We start from the raw sequence: 22,267 nt of genomic DNA on the forward strand, positions 1-22,267 counted from the left end.
CTGAGGCTGTAAAAGCTCTGGGAGGGAACCATATCTGTGAAGACTGGAGTCATGGGCCGTGTAGGTGGCATAATGCGCACATTGCTTGTAGAAAGTATTGGGTTCAACACCCAACGTCCCTTGATTTGTTTTAGCAGATTTGCTCCCTGCCTTTCAACCCAAAGATATAAGGAGATATTTCATAGCAGCATTGGAACAGGAATAGACTCTTCGAGAGACCCTCAAGAGCTGCTGCTATTCTGAACAGACCTGGGGTCTCCAACATGGTGCCCATGAGCCCCAGAGCACCCTCTGCGATGCCCACCAAGGCTTCCCATTCATCCCAATTTTTGTAGCTTTGGTGGGGAGTTTGCCTGCTTGAGGTGTGTGCGTTTCTGAGCATCACCTGACTTTCTCCTGTGAAACAGATATTTGGTGGTGCCCATGAGAGTTCCTTAGATTTCCAAATGTGTCTCCGGAGCCATAAAAAGTTGGCGATCACTGGAGCGAACAGTTGTGGACTAGACGGACTCATAGTCATATACTCAGCATATCAAATGATCTTCAGATTGGATCGATTCCCAATTTTATGTAGCTTTGTGCTTTTCTAACTGCCCTGTGATCTTCAGATGACGGGCAATGAATGAATTTAATCAAAATCCATACCCCCTCCTTTGGTAATCCTCATAGAATTCTATCCCAATGGTTGCCATTAGATTCTGAATTGATTTTAGAATGAACTGATTTTAGAATGTATTTCAATTAATAGATTGTGATTTTATGTAAACTGTGTTACATTTACTGTTGTTAGCCGCTCTGAGCCCGGCTCTGGCTGGGGAGGGCGGGATATAAATAAAATTATTTTATTATTATTATTATTATTATTATTATTATTATTATTATTATTACTCCCATCATTGAAATCAACCAGGCTCCAGGGCTCTGAGTTGTGGGTACGACTAAGTACCTTCCTGCCAATGTTTCCACAGATCATAGCTGTGTGTCTGATATCAGAGAGGCAGCGGTTGTATCTGCACTGGAGTCACAAGGTAAATCGTTTAACCAGCTGCCCTTCTTTGTATAAAACGATTTCAGGCCCAAGTCTCTGTGTAGGAACTGGATCGCCCTCTGAACTAGTGCCGTAAGAGTAGCTGAGACTGCAAGGGCACCAGCAGCAGAGCAACTGTGTCAAATCATGCCAGAGCTCTGCTGGTTCAGGCCAAAGTCCCACCTAGTCCAGCGTCCTGTTCTAAAAGTGGTCAACGCAAGTCATAGACTTAACATATACTATAGAATAAGAGAACAAGGGGAACATATGTTTAGAGAAGACTGGGAAAGGTTTATTGAATATATGGGAAATAACTGCATACAGCTGAAAATGCTGGCAGCATGAAGATAAATTCAACAGTGTAAATAATTTTGAGGGATGTAATAAGGGAATACTGAATGGTATAGTTTTTGTAAAATATGCAGGGATTTTTGATATGTAAAATGAGCCATCGAAAGAAAAGAAGGGAAGTCACTGATATCTTAAGGGTGTAAAAATGAGTACCTTAAATTGTAAAGCAGAACATTCAATAGAAATTATATATTTTTGAATTTATTTTAATATATTTTATATATTATATTATATTATATTTTTATGTTATATTTTTATATTATATATTTAAATATATTTTTTTTAAAAGGGGGAGAAATTGTTTTTAATGTTTGATTCCCTTAGATCGCAACGGTGTTGGCCCTGGGTTTCTCCTGCTTTGCCTTTGCCATGGTAACGCTTCTCTGGACTGCGCAGTGGAGCATCTTCTACCTGTCCTTTCAGGTGAGAAAACCGCTAGGCTTTATCTTCATGCTGCTTTATCTTCATGCTGCTTTATCTTCATGCTGCTTTATCTTCATGCTGCCAGCGTTTTCAGCTGTACACCATTATTTCCCGTATATTCAATAAACCTTTCCCAGTCTTCTCTAAACATATGTTCCCCTTGTTCTCTTATTCTATATGTTAAGTCTATGACTTGCGTATATTCTGTCGGCTTAACTTGCCATTCTTCTTTAATTGGGACCTCGCTAGTTTTCCATTTTTGTGTGTGTGTTTTTAAAGCGTTATGTGTCAATTTGTTGTTTAGTAGTATCCGACTCTTTGTGACCCCCTGGACCAGAGCACGCCAGGCACTCCTGACTTCCACTGCCTCCCGCAGTTTGGTCAAACTCATGCTGGCAGCTTCGAGAACACTGTCCAACCATCTCATCCTCTGTTGTACCCTTCTCCTTGTGCCCTCCATCTTTCCCAACATCAGGGTCTTTTCCAGTGGGTCTTCTCTTCTCATGAGGTGGCCAAAGTATTGGAGCCTCAGCTTCAGGATCTGTCCTTCCAGGGAGCTGATTTCCTTCAGAATGGATAGCTTTGATCTTCTTGCAGTCCATGGGACTCTCAAGAGTCTCCTCCAGCACCATAATTCAAAAGCACCAATTCTTCAGCGATCAGCCTTCTTTATGGTCCAGCTCTCACTTCCATACATCACTACTGGGAAAACCATGGCTTTAACTATACGGACCTTTGCTGGCAAGGTGATGTCTCTGCCCCAAGCGTCTCATGGGGACATTTTGTCTTCCCAACAGGTCACAGCTCCCTTCCTCCACATGGTTGCCGTATTCATCATGGTCCTCCTGGCGTGGCCAGTGGCTCTTCATTTCTTCTGGACAGACAACAAAGGTACAATGAGCTCTGGTTGCTAAAATGAACATCTATTTGCAGGTAGCGACTGGGGCTGTGGCTCCTGGGGGAAGGTGTCTGACTTCAGCGGGGTCCTTGGCATGGGTCTGCTGATGGGCTCCCCACAACCACAAAGTTTTCTTGCATGCCCCTCCGAGGGGTTCCAGGTACTTTCCAAAAGTTTGCTTTTCTTGGAATGAGAGTCAGCGGAAACGGTGGTGTCTTTAAGATGTATGGTTAATTTACACGTACCGTATTTTTCGCTCTATAAGACGCACTTTTTCCCTCCTAAAAAGTAAGGGGGCCACTTAAAAGTAAGCAGGGCTCTCACTCTCTGGCTTCTTCCTGCAGCCTGTTTCTGCTCTCAGCTCACACACAACTGCTTGGACAACTGTCCCTCTAGATACCAGCTGGGTGAGGTGGGGGAAAGACTCCTCACGGGGTCCCTGCCATGGGAGCATATTCACCCAGTGCTTTACGAAAAAGGAGCAATGCAGCAGCGAGCTGCAGCTGGCTGGAAAGCCAAACAGGATGTTGATATTTGTGACTGTTACCGTGGGAACAAAGGGACAGTCTATTCACTGTACTGAGCGCCGGATGTTAGCTCAGAGTGTCATCTGACCTGTACTGGAAGTACAGGGGTGGAGTCTCTCTCTCTGCTGTTGGTGTTTGAAGAGTGCAGACGTGTTTCTCTGTACTGCTGCAAAGACAGAAATAAAGGCATGTAAATACATTTCTGTCTGTCTCTTTCCCCTCCCTGGGGAAGGCAGGGAGGAGGGAGGAGTGGTATGTTCTTCTCATGCTGAGGAGGATCGCCGATAGAGACCTCGCCTGTATCCTGCCGGGAGTTGCAGACGGGGAGGTCAACAAGGAAATCTAGCCGGGTGCCTGGATAGTGGCAAATTCCTCTGACAAGGCTAAAGATTTCCGACAAGTTGCACTGGCTCCCAGTGAAGTATCAGGTCAGGTTTAAGGTGCTGGTTTTGACCTTTAAAGCCCTTTGTGGCTCAAGGCCCTCGTATTTATGGGACTAACTCTCCTGGTATGCCCCGCAGTGGACCTTAAGGTCCATGAATAATCATAGTTTAGAGGTCCTGGGCCCTAAGGACGTCAGATTATCCTCCACCAGGGCCAGGGCCTTCTCAGTGATGGCTCCGACCTGGTGGAATGCTCTGTCCCATGAGACCAGGGCCCTGCAGGATTTAACTTCCTTCCGCAGGGCCTGTAAGACAGAGCAACTCCACCTGGCTTTCAATTTGAACTTAGCCTGATCTTTTATTCCCCTTCCTTCCCCCCTCCCCCTTTTTAGGAAGATTACCTACTCTGGGATCCCACAGCTAATTCTCACCTGGTCTCCTCGCTGGCCCAGATAGGACTAATTTAGCCAGCTAGCCCTGGTCATCATCTAATGTTTATTGGATGGATTTCCTTCCTAAATTGATTTTTGAATTCTGAATTTATTGTTATTCATGTTTTATACTGTATTTTATGCTGTTTTTTGTTGTTGCATCAATTAAGTGTTTTAAATTTGTTGTTAGTTGGCCTGAGCCTGGTTTTCTGAACTGGGAAGGGCGGGGTATAAATAAAAATTTATTATTAATATTATTATTTGCCCAAAAGGGCTCCATCACTTCTTTTGTTACGCAAATGATGGCCGTTCTCTCACAAAGAAACTTGCCTGACTAGTTGAACGGTGGAATCCTCCATTAGATTTTAACGCTTGCTTGCTTCAGGATCTCAGGGACTCAGGCATCATGCAGACTAGCCCCACAAAGTCACCCCCACAGTGCCGAGGGACCACCCTCTACAGCAGGGGGGTCCGACTTTTCATAGCAAGTGGGCCGCAAGAGTACTTTGACATGGGACCCATCGGAAAAGTATTAAGTTTCAAACTGTGTGTTTTGAGAGAGCATCCACTAACAACCTGTATTTCTAGTTACAGCTAGGTAGCCGTGCTGGTCTGCCATAGACGAAACAAAATAATAATGATAATAATAATAATAATAATAATAATAATAATAATAATAATAATAATTCCTTCCAGTGGCACCTTAGAGACCAACTAAGTTTGTAATTGGTATGAGCTTTCGTGTGTGCTACTGCTCATGCCAATAACAAACTTAGTTGGTCTCGGTCCGTATAGTTAATTGCAGTCATTAACAGTCGTCCCACCACCTCCTGGCAAATAGAAGGGGAAGAAATGGAGGCATTGAGAGATTTTACTTCCTTGGGCTCCATGATTTCTGCAGATGGTGACAGCAGTCATGAAATTAAAAGATGGTCTGCTTCTTGGGAGAAAAGCAATGACAATCTAGAACAGCATCTTAAAAAGCAGAGCCATCACCTTGCCGACAAAGGTCCGTATAGTCAAAGCTATGGTTTTCCCAGTAGTGATGTATGGAAGTGAGAGCTGGACCATAAAGAAGGCTGATCGCCAAAGAATTGATGTTTTTGAATTATGGTGTTGGAGGAGACTCTTGAGAGTCCCATGGACTGCAAGAAGATCAAACCGATCCATTCTGAAGGAAATCAGCCCTGAGTGCTCACTGGAAGGACAGATCCTGAAGCTGAGGCTCCAAGACTTTGGCCACCTCACGAGAAGAGAAAAGACTCCCTGGAAAAGACCCTGATGTTGGGAAAGATGGAGGGCACAAGGAGAAGGGGACGACAGAGGATGAGATGGGTGGACAGTGTTCTCGAAGCTACCAGCATGAGTTTGACCAAACTGCAGGAGGCAGTGGAAGACAGGAGTGCCTGGCGTGCTCTGGTCCATGGGGTCATGAAGGGTCGGACACGACTAAATGACTAAACAACAACAAGGTGCTACTAGAAGGAAAAGAAAATGGTTTAGAAATGTGGGGTTTCGTGCTGGTTTATTTTTATTTTTATTTAACTGCATATTAGGGCAAAGAAATAAAGGAAAATGGACTTGTGGGTGAGAAACATGACATGACCCAGACCAGCAAATACTTATTCATTCCTACTTGGACTTGTCCCCCTTCCCATTCAGCATAGCAAAGACCATGACTATTCTTGTTTCGTTCAGTTCTGCAGGTATTGATTATTTCCCCCTACTTGGCCATCCTCCTCTGCCTTCTCTTCATACCCCTGGGGTTCCATTCTCCCTGTATTATGGAGAAGGGGGCGCTGGGTCCCAAGCCACACCTGATTGGCCACAGAGGAGCACCAATGGTAGGTTGAGTTGGAAGGTGGGGGGGCGGGACTTCAGAATAACCTGACGCCATTACGCTTTCTCCTCTTTTTGATAGTTGGTTTGTTTTTAACCTTTAAAGAAATCCAAATCATTTTTCTCGCCTGATGAAGAGCTCCTTTGCCACCATTTAATAATAATAATAATAATAATAATAATAATAATAATAATAATAAGTTATTATTTATACCCTGCCCATCTGGTTTCCCCAGCCACTCTGGGCGGTTTCCAACAAAACACTAAAATACAATAACCTATTAAACATTAAAAGCTTCCCTAGACAGGGCTGCCTTCAGATGTCTTCTAAAAGTTTGGTAGATATTTTTCTCTTTGACATCTTCTGGGAGGGCGTTCCACAGGGCAGGTGCCACTACCGAGAAGGCCCTCTGCCTGGTTCCCTGTAACATGGCTTCTCATAGTAAGGGAACCGCCAGAAGGCCCTCAGCGCTGGACCTCAGTGTCTGGGCAGAACGATGGGGGTGGAGACGCTCCTTCAGGTATACTGGACGTTTCTGTTGGTCATACTCAACTAGGGACTTCGGACGACAGTCAACATGTGCGCCGTTACACAATACACAAGACCACCGTGGCGAATATTTGCACAGTGCTTGGGTGGGGGAACTTTTTCAGCTCGAGGGCCACATTTAATTCTGGGCAGCTTTCCAGAGGCCACATGCCACGAGTGGACAAGGCCAGAGGCAGAAAGAAGTGAATTTTACAAGTATGCGGTTGTCTTGTTTCGCCACACTATAGCTCTATCCAGGCCAGTCAGATGCTTTCTGAGAATTCATTTTAAGAAAGAATGGGAAATATTTGTAATTTATTTTTTTACTTCAAAAATTTTATTGATTTTCCAAAATTTTAAACAAACAAACAAACAAACAAACATAAATCATAACTAAACTTGGTCTAATCTTAGTAACATTGTTAAATGACTCCTTCAAATTCCCTTGTCTGAATTTCATTATATATCTGTAACGGTTTTCCAAGATAAAATCTCCTAAAATTTACTTAATCCTCTTAACATCTTTATCTCTTTTCATCTTCACTTTAAACATGTTGTTCTATACTTTCAGAAATTTAAATTATATTTATAATTTATTTAAGAGACCACTGTAAGCAAACGGAAACATTAGCAGGATTTTAACAACACTGGTAAATGTAACAAATACGTTGGATAATATGGAGAGATATTAAAACATTGATGGTGAAATAAGATGCAGTTGGAAAACATGACAATAGGACCCACGGAGAGGATGGAGGGAAGTCTAGAGATTCAGAGGAATCTCTAAATCTGAGTATGCATTTTATACTCTTAAAATGTTACACCTGTAAAATCAAATAAAAATTACTTACACCCCCCCCCAAGCATTCTCAGAGTTCCTTTCCAGGAAATGATCAAGGAGGTTGCAAAACAAGGATTGGGGCTGTTGGCCCATCCGTCATGTCTTCCTCTCTCATTTATATAACAGGTAGCTCCTGAAAATACAGAGATGTCGTTCAGAAAAACTGCCGCTTATGGTGCTATCGGCTTTGAGACGGATGTCAAAATTAGGTGAGCTTCTGGAGCACAGCTTCCCAGATGGGGTCAATCTTTTTTTCCATACGTGCTCTGCTGTCTTAAGGGATCGTTACTGCCTGCTGTGTTTAAACCATCCCTTTCAACTCACAAACTGTCGCTGGCGTCTTGGTGCTGCTTTAAGAACCAGCTAGATCAGGCCAGGAGCCAGTGCCGGATTTACGCTGAAGCTAAACAAGCTATAGCTTAGGGCCTCACTCTCTTGGGGGCCCCCAAAAAAATTAAAGAGGAAAAAACGGGCTGTACATTTCCAAAATATAAGATAAAAAAACAAATAAATTAAAGCTACATACAGCAACAGTGTAGGCTCCTTTGATGTAAGTCATGGGCCCCGCCCGCTAGCCTGCGCCCTCAAATATCAATGGTTTCAGGCCGGCGGTTCGAATCCCCGTGACAGGGTGAGCTCCCGTTGCTCTGTCCCTGCTCCTGCCAACCTAGCAGTACGAAAGCACGCCAGTGCAAGTAGATAAATGGGTATCACTGCAGCGGGAAGCTAAACGGTGTTTTCGCACGCTCTGGTTTCCGTCATTTTGTCCCGTTGCGCCAGAAGCGGTTTAGTCCTGCTGGCCACATGACCCAGAAAGCTATCTGTGGACAAACGCTGGCTCCCTCGGCCTGAAAGCGAGATGAGCGCCGCAACTGCATAGTTGCCCTTGACTGAACTGTCCAAGGATATTTTACCTATCTTACCTTTACCTCTCGCAGGGAGAGTGAGAAGGCCACAAGCGGGGCATGAGCTCAACAGGACTCTGCCCACCTGCGATTTGCAGAGACTGCTATTCAGAGGCATAATTCCTTTGACAGTGGAGCCAGGGTGTTATGTACTGAAGTTCTCGCCCTGGGCCAGCAGGGGGATACTGTAGATAGTTATGCAAATGAAGGATCGAAAGTAACGTTCTGTGACTGGATAGTTTGTATGCAAATGAAGGATTGAAAAGTGACGTTCTGTGATTGGATAGTTTTAGAAAGTTACAACAGTTACAATTGTTCTGGAACTCTATATAAGCAGGCTGACTGAGCTCCTCAGTTAGTTCTGTTCCAGCTTACAAATAAAGAGCTGCTTTGGAAGAATCACTGTGTCATCTGATACGTTCGCCCACAACCTAACACAGAACGTAGCCATGGTTGTTAGTAAGGTAAAGGTAAAGGGACCCCTGACTATTAGGTCCACTTGTGACCGACTCTGGGGTTGCGGCGCTCATCTCGCTTTATTGGCTAAGGGAGCTGGCGTACAGCTTCCGGGTCATGTGGCCAGCATGACTAAGCCGCTTCTGGCGAACCACAGCGCACAGAAACGCCGTTTACCTTCCTGCCAGAGCGGTGCCTATTTCTCTACTTGCACTTTGACGTGCTTTCGAACTGCTAGGTTGGCAGGAGCTGGGACCGAGCAACAGGAGCTCACCCCGTCACGGGGATTCGAACCACTGACCATCTGATCGGCAAGTTCTAGGCTCTGTGGTTTAACCCACAGCGCCACCCCCCACCCGCGGTTGTTAGTAGCCGTCCAAATAAATCACTGTATGACTTCCACCAGAGCAATAGACCTCTCACCTGCTGTCCCTCATATCATTCCTCAAACCAGATCCCCTCTGAAAGGTAACAGGTGGTCAGGGTGGGGTGGGGTGGCGACCCAGACGACCCAGAACAGATTTGGTGGGGTGGAGTATGTGAAATGACACATGAAATACATGCCACACATTTAAAGCACCTGGCTTCCTGCAAAGTATCCTGGGAACTATTGTTTGTTCCGGGTTCTGGGGATTTTGAGCGGTAAAGTGCAGTCCCCACGATCCTTTGTGGGAAGGCGATTGCTTTAAATGTATGGTGTAAAGGGACCCCTGACCATTAGGTCCAGTCGTGGCCGACTCTGGGGTTGCAGCGCTCATCTCGCTTTATTGGCCAAGGGAGCCGGCGTACAGCTTCCGGGTCATGTGGCCAGCATGACTAAGCCGCTTCTGGCGAACCAGAGCAGTGCACGGAAACGCCGTTTACCTTCCCGCCAGAGAGGTACCTAATGATCTACTTGCACTTTGAGGTGCTTTCGAACTGCTAGGTTGGCAGGAGCTGGGACCAAGCAACGGGAGCTCACCCCGTCGCAGGGATTCAAACTGATGACCTTCTGATTGGCAAGTCCTAGGCTCTGTGGTTTAACCCACAGCACCACCTGCGTCCCTAAATGTATGCTGTGCATGCAGCCAAAGAAAATAATCTTTTTCTGGTGTGTCTCTCTGTGTGTAGCTACACTACGTTTCCCACTCTCTCCTGAAAACTGGAACCGTAGAGAATATGTGACACAGCTCAGCTGTTCTCAGGCAGCCTCGCGAACGGCCTACCTAAGACCCCAAGCGTGACGTGCGAAATTGCTTTTCTGTTTTGAACAGCTTGGACGGCATCCCCTTCCTCATGCACGACGAGACATTAGAAAGGACCACCAACATTGAGGCTGTCAATCGCACGTGGGCAAAGGTACCTGCTGCCTACTTCCCCTGGAGCGAACTGGAGAAGCTGAACTCTGGAAATTGGTTCTTTGAGGTATGTTTGAACGGGACTTGAAATGGAACTCAGCCCACCATATCTCCCAAGTTGGCTTCTGGGGAGCTGAGCAGCGGAATAGCCTTCCGAGAGCAGGTTTGCCCATGTTTCCAACTACGGCCTCTGTGTGGTCTGCCTCACCCATACTACCACTGTTCACCTTAGGGCTCACCCAAATGACCCACCATTCGCCACACACCTTACCTACGTTGCCCCCCCATATTCACTCTTCTCCCCAGCCCCCCCTCACTCAACAAACCCCCATTCCCCTTGGACTTCACCAACTCTCCTGTATGCCTCTCCAACCCATTCCTCTTACAGCTCACCCAAACTCCCTCTCTCCGCTCTAAGGTCACCCAGACTTACAACTCCTCCTTAGGCCACAACAGTTTCCATTTTGGGGGCTCTGAAGTTTGAACTGTTACGGGCGTCTCTTCTTAACCAGCAATGAGGTCTGGGTAACCACTGATTTTACTATTATTATTATTATTATTATTATTATTATTATTATTATTATTATTACCATCAGAGAGCTCTTTCTGGTGTTGAGTCGGAATCTCTTGTAACTTGAAGCCTTTGGTTCGAGTCCTACCCTTCTTTCTTGTTCCACAACAGAGTACCACAATTACATATTTTTAAAATTAACTACTACATCTTAGATTTTGATTAAAATGGCTGCACTGGATTGCCTCATATGTCAAAGTCACTGGTGTGGATAAAATGCCTTATAGTTTACGAGTCATGCGACACAAATTGGGTCTACTAGACACAAAAAACAGGGACACGGGTGGTGCTGTGGGTTAAACCACTGTGTAGCTTGGGCTTGCCAAGTGAAAGATCAGCTGTTCGAATCCCCACGACGGGGTGAGCTCCAGTTGCTTGGTCCCAGCTCCTGCCAACCTAGCAGTTCGAAGCATGCCAGTGCAAGTAGATAAATAGGTACCGCTCTGGCGGGAAGGTAAACGGCGTTTCCGTGCACTGCTTTGGTTTCACCAAAAGCGGCTTAGTCATGCTGGCCACATGACCCGGAAAAACTGTCTGCAGAAGTGGACAAACGCCGGCTCCCTCAGCCTTTAAAGCAAGATGAGTGCCACAACCCCAGAGTCATTTGCGACTGGACTTAATTGTCAGGGGTCCCTTTAACCTTAGACACACAAAAAATAAGGAAATGTGGACTTAGGACACTTCTGGGGCCCCTCTGTGATTGGGGACACTGAAGTCGAAGTTTCGTTAGTTCCATAGTTTATCTGCCCCTGACAGTTTCATTGGTGTTAGATGGGCAGTGGCAGCAGAGCAGGACAGTCGCTGGGGAGCTGATCTGCCCTGCTTTTCTGTTCCTACTCACCTGGGCTGCCGCTCTGCTCATGGAGGCCATCTCCCTGCCTGCTCGCTCACTTGCCAGGGCTGCCTGCCCACCTGCTCTGATCCTCAGCTGCCCAAGCTGCTACAGGTTTAAAGACTCTCTCAAGGCAAATCTAAAAAAATGTAGTATAAACACTGACAACTGAGAAACACTGGCCTGCGAGCGCTCCAGTTGGAGAACAGCCTTTACCAAAGGTGTCATGAGCTTTGAAGACACTCGAACTCAGGACGCAAGGGAGATACGTGCTAAGAGGAAGGCAGGCTTGGCAAACCCTCACCATGATCAACTCCCACCCAGAAACCAATGTCCCCACTGCGGAAGGATGTGTGGATCCAGAATTGGCCTCCACAGTTACTTACGGACTCATTGTTAAAATTGTGTTTATGGAAGACAAACTTACTCGGCTACGAGTGATCACCAAAGAGAAGAGGTATTCGGACGTTTTGGCTCTCGAACGATCGAAAACCGGAAGTGAGTGTTCCGGTTTGCAAACCTTATTTGGAACCCGAACGTCCGACGGGGTTTCCACAGCTTCCGATTGGCTGCAGGAGCTTCCTGCAGCCAATCAGAAGCTGTGCTTTGGTTTGGAAGTCAAACGGACTTCTGGAACAGATTCCGTTTGACTTCCAAAGTACGACTGTTTAGCATAGTGTGAACAGGCTACTAGTCTGTATTCAGTCACGTTGATGCCACACATTTAAAGAACATTTATGCTGAGGTCCTCCTCTGAGGGCCTTCTGGTGGTTCCCTCACTGCAAAAAGCAAAGTTACAGGGAACCAGGCAGAAGGCCTTCTCAGTAGTGGCCCTCTCCCATTAGATGTCAAGGAGATAAAGAGCAACACAACTTTTAGAAGATACCTGAAAGCAACCCTATATCAGAACGTTTTTAATGTTTGATGTTTTACTATGTTTTATATATGCTGTCAGATGCCCAAGGGACGCTGTAAGATGCAAAAGACGTCAAAGGGACGCGGGTGGCGCTGTGGGTAAAACCTCAGTGCCTAGGACTTGCCGATAGCATGGTCGGCGGTTCGAATCCCCGTCGTTCGGTCCCAGCTCCTGCCCACCTAGCAGTTTGAAAGCACCCCCAAGTGCAAGTAGATAAATAGGTACCGCTTTATAGCGGGAAGGTAACGGCATTTCCATGTGCTGCGCTGGCTTGCCAGAGCAGCTTCGTCACGCTGGCCACGTGACCCGGAAGTGTCTGCGGACAGCGCTGGCTCCCGGCCTCTTAAGCGAGATGAGCACACAACCCCAGAGTTGGACACGACTGGCCCGTATGGGCAGGGGTACCTTTACCTTTAACTTTAAGATGCCCAGAGCGGCTGGGAAAACCCAGCCAGATTGGCAGGGTATTCTTATTCTTATCTTTAATAAATAAAATGGTCATGGCTCCCCTCTCGAAGGAATTCTGGGAACAGTAGTTTACCTCTCACAGAGCTACAATTCCCAGCACCTTCGACAAGCTACAGCTCCTTTCCCCCCTAATTCCTTTGCAGAAGAGGCCATTCTTCGACATGCCCCCGCTCTCGCCTGAGGATGAAAAACTGGCAAGAAAACAGAGGGTCTACAAGCTCAGTGATCTCTTGAAACTTGCTTATCAGGAGGACAAACTGGTCCTCTTTGATCTTCAGCACCCTCCAGTGCATCACCCTTACAGGGACATCTGGATTGACAGAACCGTGGAGGTCCTCAAAAACGAAATGGGGAACAAATCTCACTTGGTAAGAGACGTCCCCTCCTCCGAAACCCTGCCCCTCTTTATCCAACTTGAATTTTCCCCCAAGTATGTTGTGTGTGGGCCAGATCCTGACCCAACAGGTATCAAATCACTGATGGGGATTAAAAAAAACACCACCTACAGGAAGCTTGCCTATATGAAGTCAGGCCATTGGTCCATCGAGCGCAGTATTGTCCACATAGTTTGGCCGCAGCTTTCTATGTCTGTATTCTGATCTGAACATGTCTCCCAACTAGATCTCCATCAGAGACTGTGCTGCGATCCGTACCTCCTGAGATAAGGGCGTGGTTTCTGGGCATTAGGGATGAAAGCAAAATTACTGCATTTTTTGCTCTATAAGACTCACTTTTTCCCTCCTAAAAAGTAAGGGGAAATGTGTGTGCGTCTTATGACACAAATGCAGGCTGCGCAGCTATCCCAGAAGCCAGAACAGCAAGAGAGATTGCTGCTTTCACTGCGCAGCGATCCCTCTTGCTGTTCTGGCTTCTGAGATTCAGAATATTTTTTTTCTTGTTTTCCTCCTCCAAAAACTAGGTGCATCTTGTGGTCTGGTGCGTCCTATAGAGCGAAAGATACGGTAAATTCATTTGCACACTCCAAAACAACGTGAAAACCCGAACGGGTTCACCCTTTGAAATTTGCGCTTCTCCGAATTTGACGATGTTGTTCTCCAGCCAGGTAGCGGAACAGAAACGCACCTTGTTTGCGGACGTTGCTTTGCAAAAGCAGCTTGTTTTCGCAGAGGCCCACTAGTTGCTGATAGGAAGCCCAGAAGCAGACCCTGAGTGCAGCAGCTCTCCCCCCCAAAAAACCCCCCTGTGATTCCCAGCAACTTCCATTCAAAGGCACATTGCCTCTGGCAACAGAAGCAGTTCTCCTCTGTTAATTTTGTCCTCATTCATTTAGAAAGTAAACGGTTTTCTTTGTTGCGTGGCGAGTTCCGGCTCCCCCCCCCCCGGTGAAATAAAGACACAGGACACAAGAATTCAGGTTAATGGGTCAAATTAGGCCACAACTTTATTGATTAAAGGAATTGAGCAGTATTGGCTTAGGCATTGGTCCTAACTACTAACCGGCTAGAGGCCGGAAGGGTTAATCACCAGAGGGAGGAGTCCTGCTGAGGCACGTCAACTAGGACCTACCCCGGGTGTCACCGTGTGGGGGCGTGCTGTGGGCCCACACCTCCTTAGGCTTAGGACAAGCCCCCCGGAATCCTTTACCGGACTACCCTTGCTTGGGGGAAGGTGATGGCGCTCCTTTCCCCTTCATTTGCATAACAATAGAACAGTACCCCTACCAATGCCTAACCGCCAATACTGAAGAGTTGTGACGGTTTGCTACGAGGTAGGCGAAAACCAAATGGCTGGAGCCAATCTGCCATTTGGGAAAATTCCTACCAGGCCCCTTGACGGTGACCAACTGTAGTTCATAGCAACGTCAGAGAACCTATCCTAACAGGGTGGGATGGGCAGGAAAACCGGGTCAGCTGCAGCAGCGGAGGAAAAGAGGAGGAGCCTCGGCTGCAGCAGGTTTAAATAGCCGAGGCCCCGCCCCTGGAGCCAGCTGATTGGCTGGCCTGGGGTATGACACGGGCGGGGATTCCCTTAGGTATCGCGGGGGCTGGAGCCAGCCCCCGTGAATGTGGGGAAGGGGCGTGCCACCCGCAACCCCACCTCCTTGTTTATCGCGGAAGTGGTTTTGTTGTAAGCCTGACTGAATATGCTTTATAGCTAGCCCGGTTGAAAACATTCAAAATAAAACAACACAAACCTGCGGCAACTGCAACAAAATGTTGCAGCATGAAGTGCTCACTGTTCCGGCCAGCCAAACCCTTTGGTAGGATATGTTGGGGTGTGTCCGGGGAGATGGGGAGCTGGCTCCAGCCCTCCTGCCGGCAGCCGGGTGAACTCTGATTCTCAGAACAGCATCAAAAACTGCGACTCAAGCCTCAGAGACCTTTAGAGACTGAGCACGCAAGCCAGCAGAGATAAAACTCTTTGCAACGGAAGTAGCCGACAGAGGCATATGTAAGCATATTTACAAGTGTTTATGCAGCATCAGGACATAAGAAAAACATGCCTGCTTCCATTTGTGTCCAAGTAAACAGCATAGGCATGGGACATGGGTGGTGCTGTGGGTTAAACCACAGAGGACTTGCTGATCAGAAGGTCGGTGGTTCAAATCCCCGTGACGGGGTGAGCTCCCTTTGCTCGGTCTTTGTTCCTGCCAACCTAGCAGTTCAAAAGCATGTCAAAGTGCAAGTAGATCAATAGGTACCGCTCCGGCGGGAAGGTAAACGGCGTTTCTGTGCGCTGCTCTGGTTCGCCAGAAGCAGCTTAGTCCTGCTGGCCACATGACCCGGAAGCTGTACGCCGGCTCCCTCAGCCAATAAAGCGAGATGAGTGCCGCAACCGAAGAGTCGGTCATGACTGAACCTAATGGTCAGGGGTCCCTTTACCTTTAAACAGCATAGGCAAAAGCTATATTCAATGGCAGTTCCCAGCAGACTGTGCTGGAAGTAAACAGACATACAATTCCATATGCCTGTTCTAATGTGGAATGGAACTATATCCTAACAGGAATAATTTCTGTTCATCTTCTGCCAATCGCAGGTCTTGTGGCTGGAACCAAAGTATAGATCCATTGTCCAGAGCTTAGCTCCTGAATTCCAGCAGACCTCAGGCGTGGCTTACCCAGTCGAGGACCTCCAGATGTCTCACATTTCCAGGCTCAACTTGGACTACAGAGATTTGCGCTGGGTAGACATTCGGTAGGTTGACTCCGCCACCCACCCTCAGAGAACATATGGGAAACCGAGCCTTGATTTCCGCAGTGAATGTTTCGGGCAAATTTCAGCGAGACGTTTATGAAGTGGCAGATCAGTGGTTCCCAAAGGGGGGGTGGTACTGCCCCCTGGGAGGTGGTGGGATTGCCTAGTGGGGGTGCTTTAGAGCAAGGGGGCAGCAAGAGGGTGCTGGAAGTGGCGATTTAAGACCCCCGGTGAGTGACTTCAACCCACATATTGGGAAACTGGTATCCCTCCATCAAGTCCACTCATCACATTAAGAGTTTACAGAGTACCGTATTTTTCGCTCTATAGGACGCACTTTTCCCCCTCCAAAAATGAAGGGGAAATCTGTGTGCGTCCTATGGAGCGAATGCAGGCTCCTTGGCTTCAGCGATAGCAACGGGAAGCCTCCAAAGCCCAGAGGCAGCGCTCCCTCTGTGCTCCAGAGGTTTCGTGTTGCTTTCGCTGAAGCCTGGAGAGCGAGAGGGGTCAGCTATCCGCTTCAGGCAGCTATCCGCAAGCCTCCGGAGCACGGAGGGAGTTCCCCCCGCGCTCTGAAGGCTTGCGGGTAGCAGCCTGCAGCCTGAAGCCCAGGGAGTGCAGCGCCAACTCCCGCTGAGCTCCCCAGGCTTCAGGCAGCTATCCGCAAGCCTTCGGAGCACGCCCCCAGCCCCACAAGCTCCGGGAGCGGCGACAGTGGTGTAGTGTGGGTTGTCAGCACCCAGGGCAAGGCAAGTAATTTGTGCCCCCTAACTCGTGGATTTGCGCCCCCTAACCCTAACCCCCAGATGTTGCGCCCGGTGCAGCCGGCCCCCCCTGCACCCCCACGCTACGCCACTGAGCGGCGGCAAGGCTGCGCGCAACCTTGCCGTCACTCCTGGACCTGTTCTGGGGGCTGGGGTCGGGGAAAGCTTGGGTTGGGATTGGGGGAAGCTTCTCCCGGCTGGAGAGGTTGCGCACGGCTAAAGAGGAAGCCAAGACAGCCAGCGGGCTGCATCCCGCTCGCTGCCTTGGCTTCTTTGCTCTTTGGGGCTGGGGGGGGGAATATTTTTTTTCTTTATTTCTCCCCCTAAAAACTAGCTGCGCCCTATAGTCCGATGCGCCCTATGGAGCGAAAAATACGGTAGTTTCTAAGTGCCTAAAATACAGAGGCTGAGTCAAAATGCCTCCAGGGCAAGTGCCTGTTCTTGAAGTTGAGCTATGGAACTCCTTGCCACAAGGCCAATGCTGCTGCAGAGAATTTAGCAATACTGAAAGACAGCTTAGGTAGCACTAGGGTATGGTGTTGGCCCTTGCCAGCTGATTATGCCCAACTCGGCCTCTGCCCACTACTGGCTTTGCCCCGGTGTCACCATTTTGTGCCTGGTGGGCTCCGTAATTTGCAGCCACTGAAAGCAGGGCCTCAAGAACCCCCTGGTCTAAGAGGAACCCCTGTGCTTACTTGGCAGGGAATACGCGAAAGCCAACATCTCAACCAACCTCTGGGTGGTCAGCGAGCCATGGCTGTTCTCCTTGGCATGGTGTTCTGGGGCCGATTCTGTCACCACCAATGCTGTCCACACCCTGGGTAACCTCCAGCGGCCTCTATTCCTCTTGGTAAGTGGAGACAGCATCTCCCAGTCAGTGAAAGGGAACCATGACTACTTGTCGTGGTTGATAGCCACTGAGACACCAGCACGCCACAAAATTTGGACTACCCTTGCAGTGGTACCTTGGTATTCAAACGCCTTGATTCTCAAACACCAAAAACCCAGAAATAAGTGTTCCGGTTTTTGAACATTTGTCGGAAGCTGAACATCTGATGCGGCTGTTGGCTTTTGTTTCAGGGGCGGCTGCACCAATCAGAAGCTGCGCCTTGGTTTTTGAACATTTTAGAAGTCAAACGGACTTCCAGAACAGATTAAGTTTGCACTTTTGCTTTTGCTATTTATTTTGCGTTTTTGTTTTTGAGGCTTTTTCGGTTAATTTGTTTTTGTGACTGTTTGGAACCCAGTTCAGCTACTGATTGATTGATTGTGTGACTGTGGAAATGGATAAAAGCCCCCCATCCAAACAATGACTATCATCAGTGCAGGGAAGAAAAAAAATTAATTGCAATTTTTATCATCTACAATACTGTCTTATTTATTTTATAGTACAGCACATTGATGATTGCTTTCATTTTATAGATCAATGGTCTCGTTAGGTAGTAAAATTCATGTTAAGTTGCTGTTTTAGGGGTTGTTTTTCAAAGTCTGGAATGGATTAACTCGTTTTGCATTGCTTTCTATGGGAAAGCGTGCCTTGGTTTTGGAACGCTTTGGTTTTGGAACGGACTTCCGGAACGGATTAAGTTTGAGAACCAAGGTACCACTGTACTTAAAAAATGTGTTCGCTTATGGCAGACTATAATTTATAAGAGAGTTGGTTTGAGTGAGTTTTCACTGCCCATCTCCAGACCTTCCAAGCACCCATATTTTCCAGAGACAGGCCCAGATTTACAGAAGCCGTCCCGGTTTCTGATTTGATCCCAGAATGCCCCACTTTTCCTTAGGACGTCCCCATTTTCGCCGGAGAAATGTTGGCGGGTACGGATAGGACGTCCCTATTTTCATCGAACTGTTTCACTGTCAAATGGCCCAGGTCCTTCTTTCTTGTCATTCTCTGCAGTTTCACCTTGAGGCGTGACTCCAGTTTGTCCCCTGTTCTGTTACAGACACCCAGCGAGTACCGGAGTATGTGGATAGCGACAGACATCTTGGCGGTCCTCTTCATCCTTCTCATATTCGCTTTTCACTGGTAAATACTTCCCCCTCCCCATGCACCCCCAGTGTGACAACAAAATCAAGTCCTCCTCAAGGCCTCCAACCTTAGCTGGAGCTTCTAGAGCAGCGGTTCTCAACCTGTGGGTCCCCAGATGTTGTTGGACTACAACTCCCATCTTCTCTGACCACTGGTCATGCTGGCTAGGAATGATGGGAGTTGTAGTCCAACAACATCTGTGGACCCACAAGTTGAGAAACACTGCTCTAGAGGTTGGATGCCCATCAGTCCCGGATGCTATAGTTGAGATTCCTGCATTGCAGGGCGTTGGACTAGATGACCCTCAGAGGTCCCTTCCAACTCGACAATTCTATGATTCTGGAACGTGTCCAGAGGAGGGCAACCAAAATGGTCAAAGGCCTGGAAACGATGCCTTATGAGGAACGGCTAAGGGAGCTGGGCATGTTTAGCCTGGAGAAGAGGAGGTTAAGGGGTGATATGATAGCCATGTTCAAATATATAAAAGGATGTCACATAGAGGAGGGAGAAAGGTTGTTTTCTGCTGCTCCAGAGAAGCGGACACGGAGCAATGGATCCAAACTACAAGAAAGAAGATTCCACCTAAACATTAGGAAGAACTTCCTGACAGTAAGAGCTGTTCGACAGTGGAATTTGCTGCCAAGGAGTGTGGCGGAGTCTCCTTCTTTGGAGGTCTTTAAGCAGAGGCTTGACAACCATATGTCAGGAGTGCTCTGATGGTGTTTCCTGCTTGGCAGGGGGTTGGACTCGATGGCCCTTGTGGTCTCTTCCAACTCTATGATTCTATGATTCTCTCTATGATTCTCTATGATTCTGCAATTCCTCCCGAGACATCTGCTGGTCCTGTGTCATCAATGGGTTGGGGCTAGGGTTTCAACTCACTTCTGGGTCCGGTGGCATCCCAGTAGCCCCCCCCCAAGTTGCTATGGGGTTTGGGGAGGGGCAGGTTCTGCGGTCTCCTGGCTGGCACAGTGCTGTCTTAAGAATATGCGGCGCTGGGGTGCAAAGATCTGGCCGGTGCCCCCCCCCAGTTTGCCCAGTCCCAGGCACACAAGATGGCAGAGCCGGCCAGTGGCTTCAGCGTCTCGCTGGCTCGGCCGTCCCCAAACTCGCGGCACATAGCTGTCTGCTTCTATCAGTCCACAATAGAAAGTGTCCTTTCCTACTGCATCACGGTGTGGTACACTGGTTTGACATCAACTGATAGGAAGTGCCTACAGAGGGTGGTGAATACAGCACAAGATATTATGGGCTGTCCCGTGAATTCGCTGGATGAAATAGCGGAAGAACGTTGCCTCAGGAGTGTGAGGAAAATTCCTAGGGATGATTCACACCCTGGATGGCACTCTCTTGATCTCCTGCCCTCGGGCAGAAGATAATAGAAGCAGGATTAGTCGCACCAACAAGGTAAAGAACAGCTTCTATCCGTGGGCTGTTAGGCTGCTGAATGAAAAGATAACAACAGGGCAACTGACTTTCGGGTTTGGTGTGTGTGTGTCAGTAAATGAGGGGAATTAAGACTAAGAGAGCTGAGTGGGGGGTGCTCGTGTAATCTCACTGTATACAAGTTGTACAAGTGACAATAAAGTATTTCAGAAAAAGAGCCCACCGCAGCATTCCGACCGATGGGTGGGCTCAACTCCTGGGCCCCGGACTCTTAGCCTGGTGCCCCTGCACCCCTAGCGCCTATGGAAAAGATGGCCCTGCCCCTAAGGGCCCTAGCCAGTGGACTAATTCCACAGTATCATCTCCTTGAGAGCTGGACTGGAGGGGAAACCTCTTCGCTGGGTCTCTTGCCCCTCCTGGGAGCGGCCACCAAGAACACATAACACCAGTCCTGAAAGACCTGCATTGGCTCCCAGTACATTTCTGAGCACAATTCAAAGTGTTGGCGCTGACCTTTAAAGCCCTAAACGGCCTCGGTCCAGTATATCTGAAGGAGCGTCTCCACCCCCATCGTTCAGCCCGGACACTGAGGTCCAGCTCCGAGGGCCTTTTGGCAGTTCTCTCACTGAGAGAATTGAGGTTACAGGGAACCAAGCAGAAGGCCTTCTCGGTGGTGGTGCCTGCCCTGTGGAATGCCCTCCCATCAGATGTCAAGGAAATAAACAACTATCTGACTTTTGGAAGGCATCTGAAGGCAGCCCTGTTTAGGGAAGTTTTTAATGTTTGATGTTTTATTGTGTTTTTAAAATTCTGTTGGGAGCCGCCCAGAGTGGCTGGGGAAACCCAGCCAGATGGGCATGGTATAGATTTATTATTATTATTATTATTATTATTATTATTATTATTATTATTATTATTATGCTAGATGCCAGGGGATTGGACTAGATTACCCTTTGAGACCTTTCCAATTCCACAATTCAGTGATTCCAAGTTTCTCCCAATTGACTCCAACCCTACTGACATGTGAGCCCCTATGTATGCAATTAAAGGAAATTATTTTTAGAGAGCACAGCTCACATATTCCCCTCCCCCACCAGTAATCCTTACGCCAATATTTGCACACCCACCCACCCATTGCAAACAGAGACTTGGAGGTGAGTGTTGGGGTGTGTGTGTGAGAGAGTTTCATCGATTGTGAATAATAGCATATTTTCTCCCCCCCCCCGCCCAGGTGGAGAGAGGTGGGACACACCTCCTACGAAGCTCAAAGCAACGGGACCTTTGATAATGGTCCATGCAGCACACCTGAGACAGGTGAGCCTTGCCCTCTCTGGGGTTGTGCCCTCAGCAAACAACCTTCTAGCAGCCAAGAGTATTTGTCCATCCAGCACCGACTTGCCGCAGCTCTTAAGGAGAGCTTCTCCGCCTTCACATGCCACCTAATCGCTTCTGCACATGCCCAAACGCTGAAAATCATGCCTGCGCAGAAGCGATTTTCAGCGTCTGGACATGAGCAGAAGCAATTTCTGGTATCTGCGCATGGACAGACGCCATTTCTGGCATCACTCGGCGAGTCCCCGTGCCGCGTTGTTTTAGCGCAGCACACAGGGGACTTGCCGAGTGGGCGGCTCGGTTTGCGGGTGGCTCGTGGGCCGGTAAAATAGTCTTTGTGGGCCGCATCTGGCCCATGGGCCGCACGTTGCCGACCCCTGCTTTAACTGAAGATGGAAGGCCGTTTTGCTCAGTGAAGACCTATGTGGAACAGGAAGCCCTTGCAGTCTCCTTCCTGTCCAGGAGCATTCAATGGCCTGCTTGGGTGGACGGAGCCAGACAAGGACTGCTTTGCCGAGAGGGCAGGAAACTGCAGGTCAAAGTTTCACCACGAGGGGCAGGTGATGCAGCAGATTCTCACACCAACAAGGGAAAATCTGTCCTGCTTGGGAGCTTTCCAAAGGGCACTTGACTGAGAATGTGATATACGTTGTTTGTACACACACACACACACACACACGTAGTATAAGAGGAGGAGGAGTAGTAGTTTGGATTTGATATCCTGCTTTATCACTACCCAAAGGAGTCTCAAAGCGGCTAACATTCTCCTTTCCCTTCCTCCCCCACAACAAACACTCTGTGAGGTGAGTGGGGCTGAGAGACTTCAGAGAAATGTGACTGGCCCAAGGTCACCCAGCAGCT

At 48.1% G+C, this 22,267-nt stretch overlaps 1 protein-coding gene across 3 annotated transcripts in view; it reads left to right on the forward strand.

Moving 5' to 3' along the window:
- The window catches only part of GDPD4 (glycerophosphodiester phosphodiesterase domain containing 4), a 37,594-nt gene that overhangs the window by 13,126 nt on the left and 2,201 nt on the right, over window positions 1-22,267 (forward strand). For 2 of the 3 annotated variants that reach the window (XM_081909869.1, XM_081909867.1), the window contains 11 exons: window positions 969-1,028; window positions 1,703-1,801; window positions 2,599-2,692; window positions 5,739-5,884; window positions 7,376-7,458; window positions 9,864-10,014; window positions 12,878-13,102; window positions 15,732-15,889; window positions 17,356-17,503; window positions 18,603-18,685; window positions 21,306-21,388. In XM_081909869.1, the coding sequence (XP_081765995.1) occupies window positions 969-1,028; window positions 1,703-1,801; window positions 2,599-2,692; window positions 5,739-5,884; window positions 7,376-7,458; window positions 9,864-10,014; window positions 12,878-13,102; window positions 15,732-15,889; window positions 17,356-17,503; window positions 18,603-18,685; window positions 21,306-21,388 (1,330 nt within the window). The remainder of the gene's footprint in view (window positions 1-968; window positions 1,029-1,702; window positions 1,802-2,598; window positions 2,693-5,738; window positions 5,885-7,375; window positions 7,459-9,863; window positions 10,015-12,877; window positions 13,103-15,731; window positions 15,890-17,355; window positions 17,504-18,602; window positions 18,686-21,305; window positions 21,389-22,267) is intronic. The other variant, XM_081909868.1, reaches the window with a different exon arrangement.

The sequence above is a fragment of the Podarcis melisellensis genome (genome assembly GCF_964234715.1).
Source record: "Podarcis melisellensis genome assembly, chromosome: 4".
Taxonomy (NCBI): Eukaryota; Metazoa; Chordata; class Lepidosauria; order Squamata; family Lacertidae; genus Podarcis; species Podarcis melisellensis.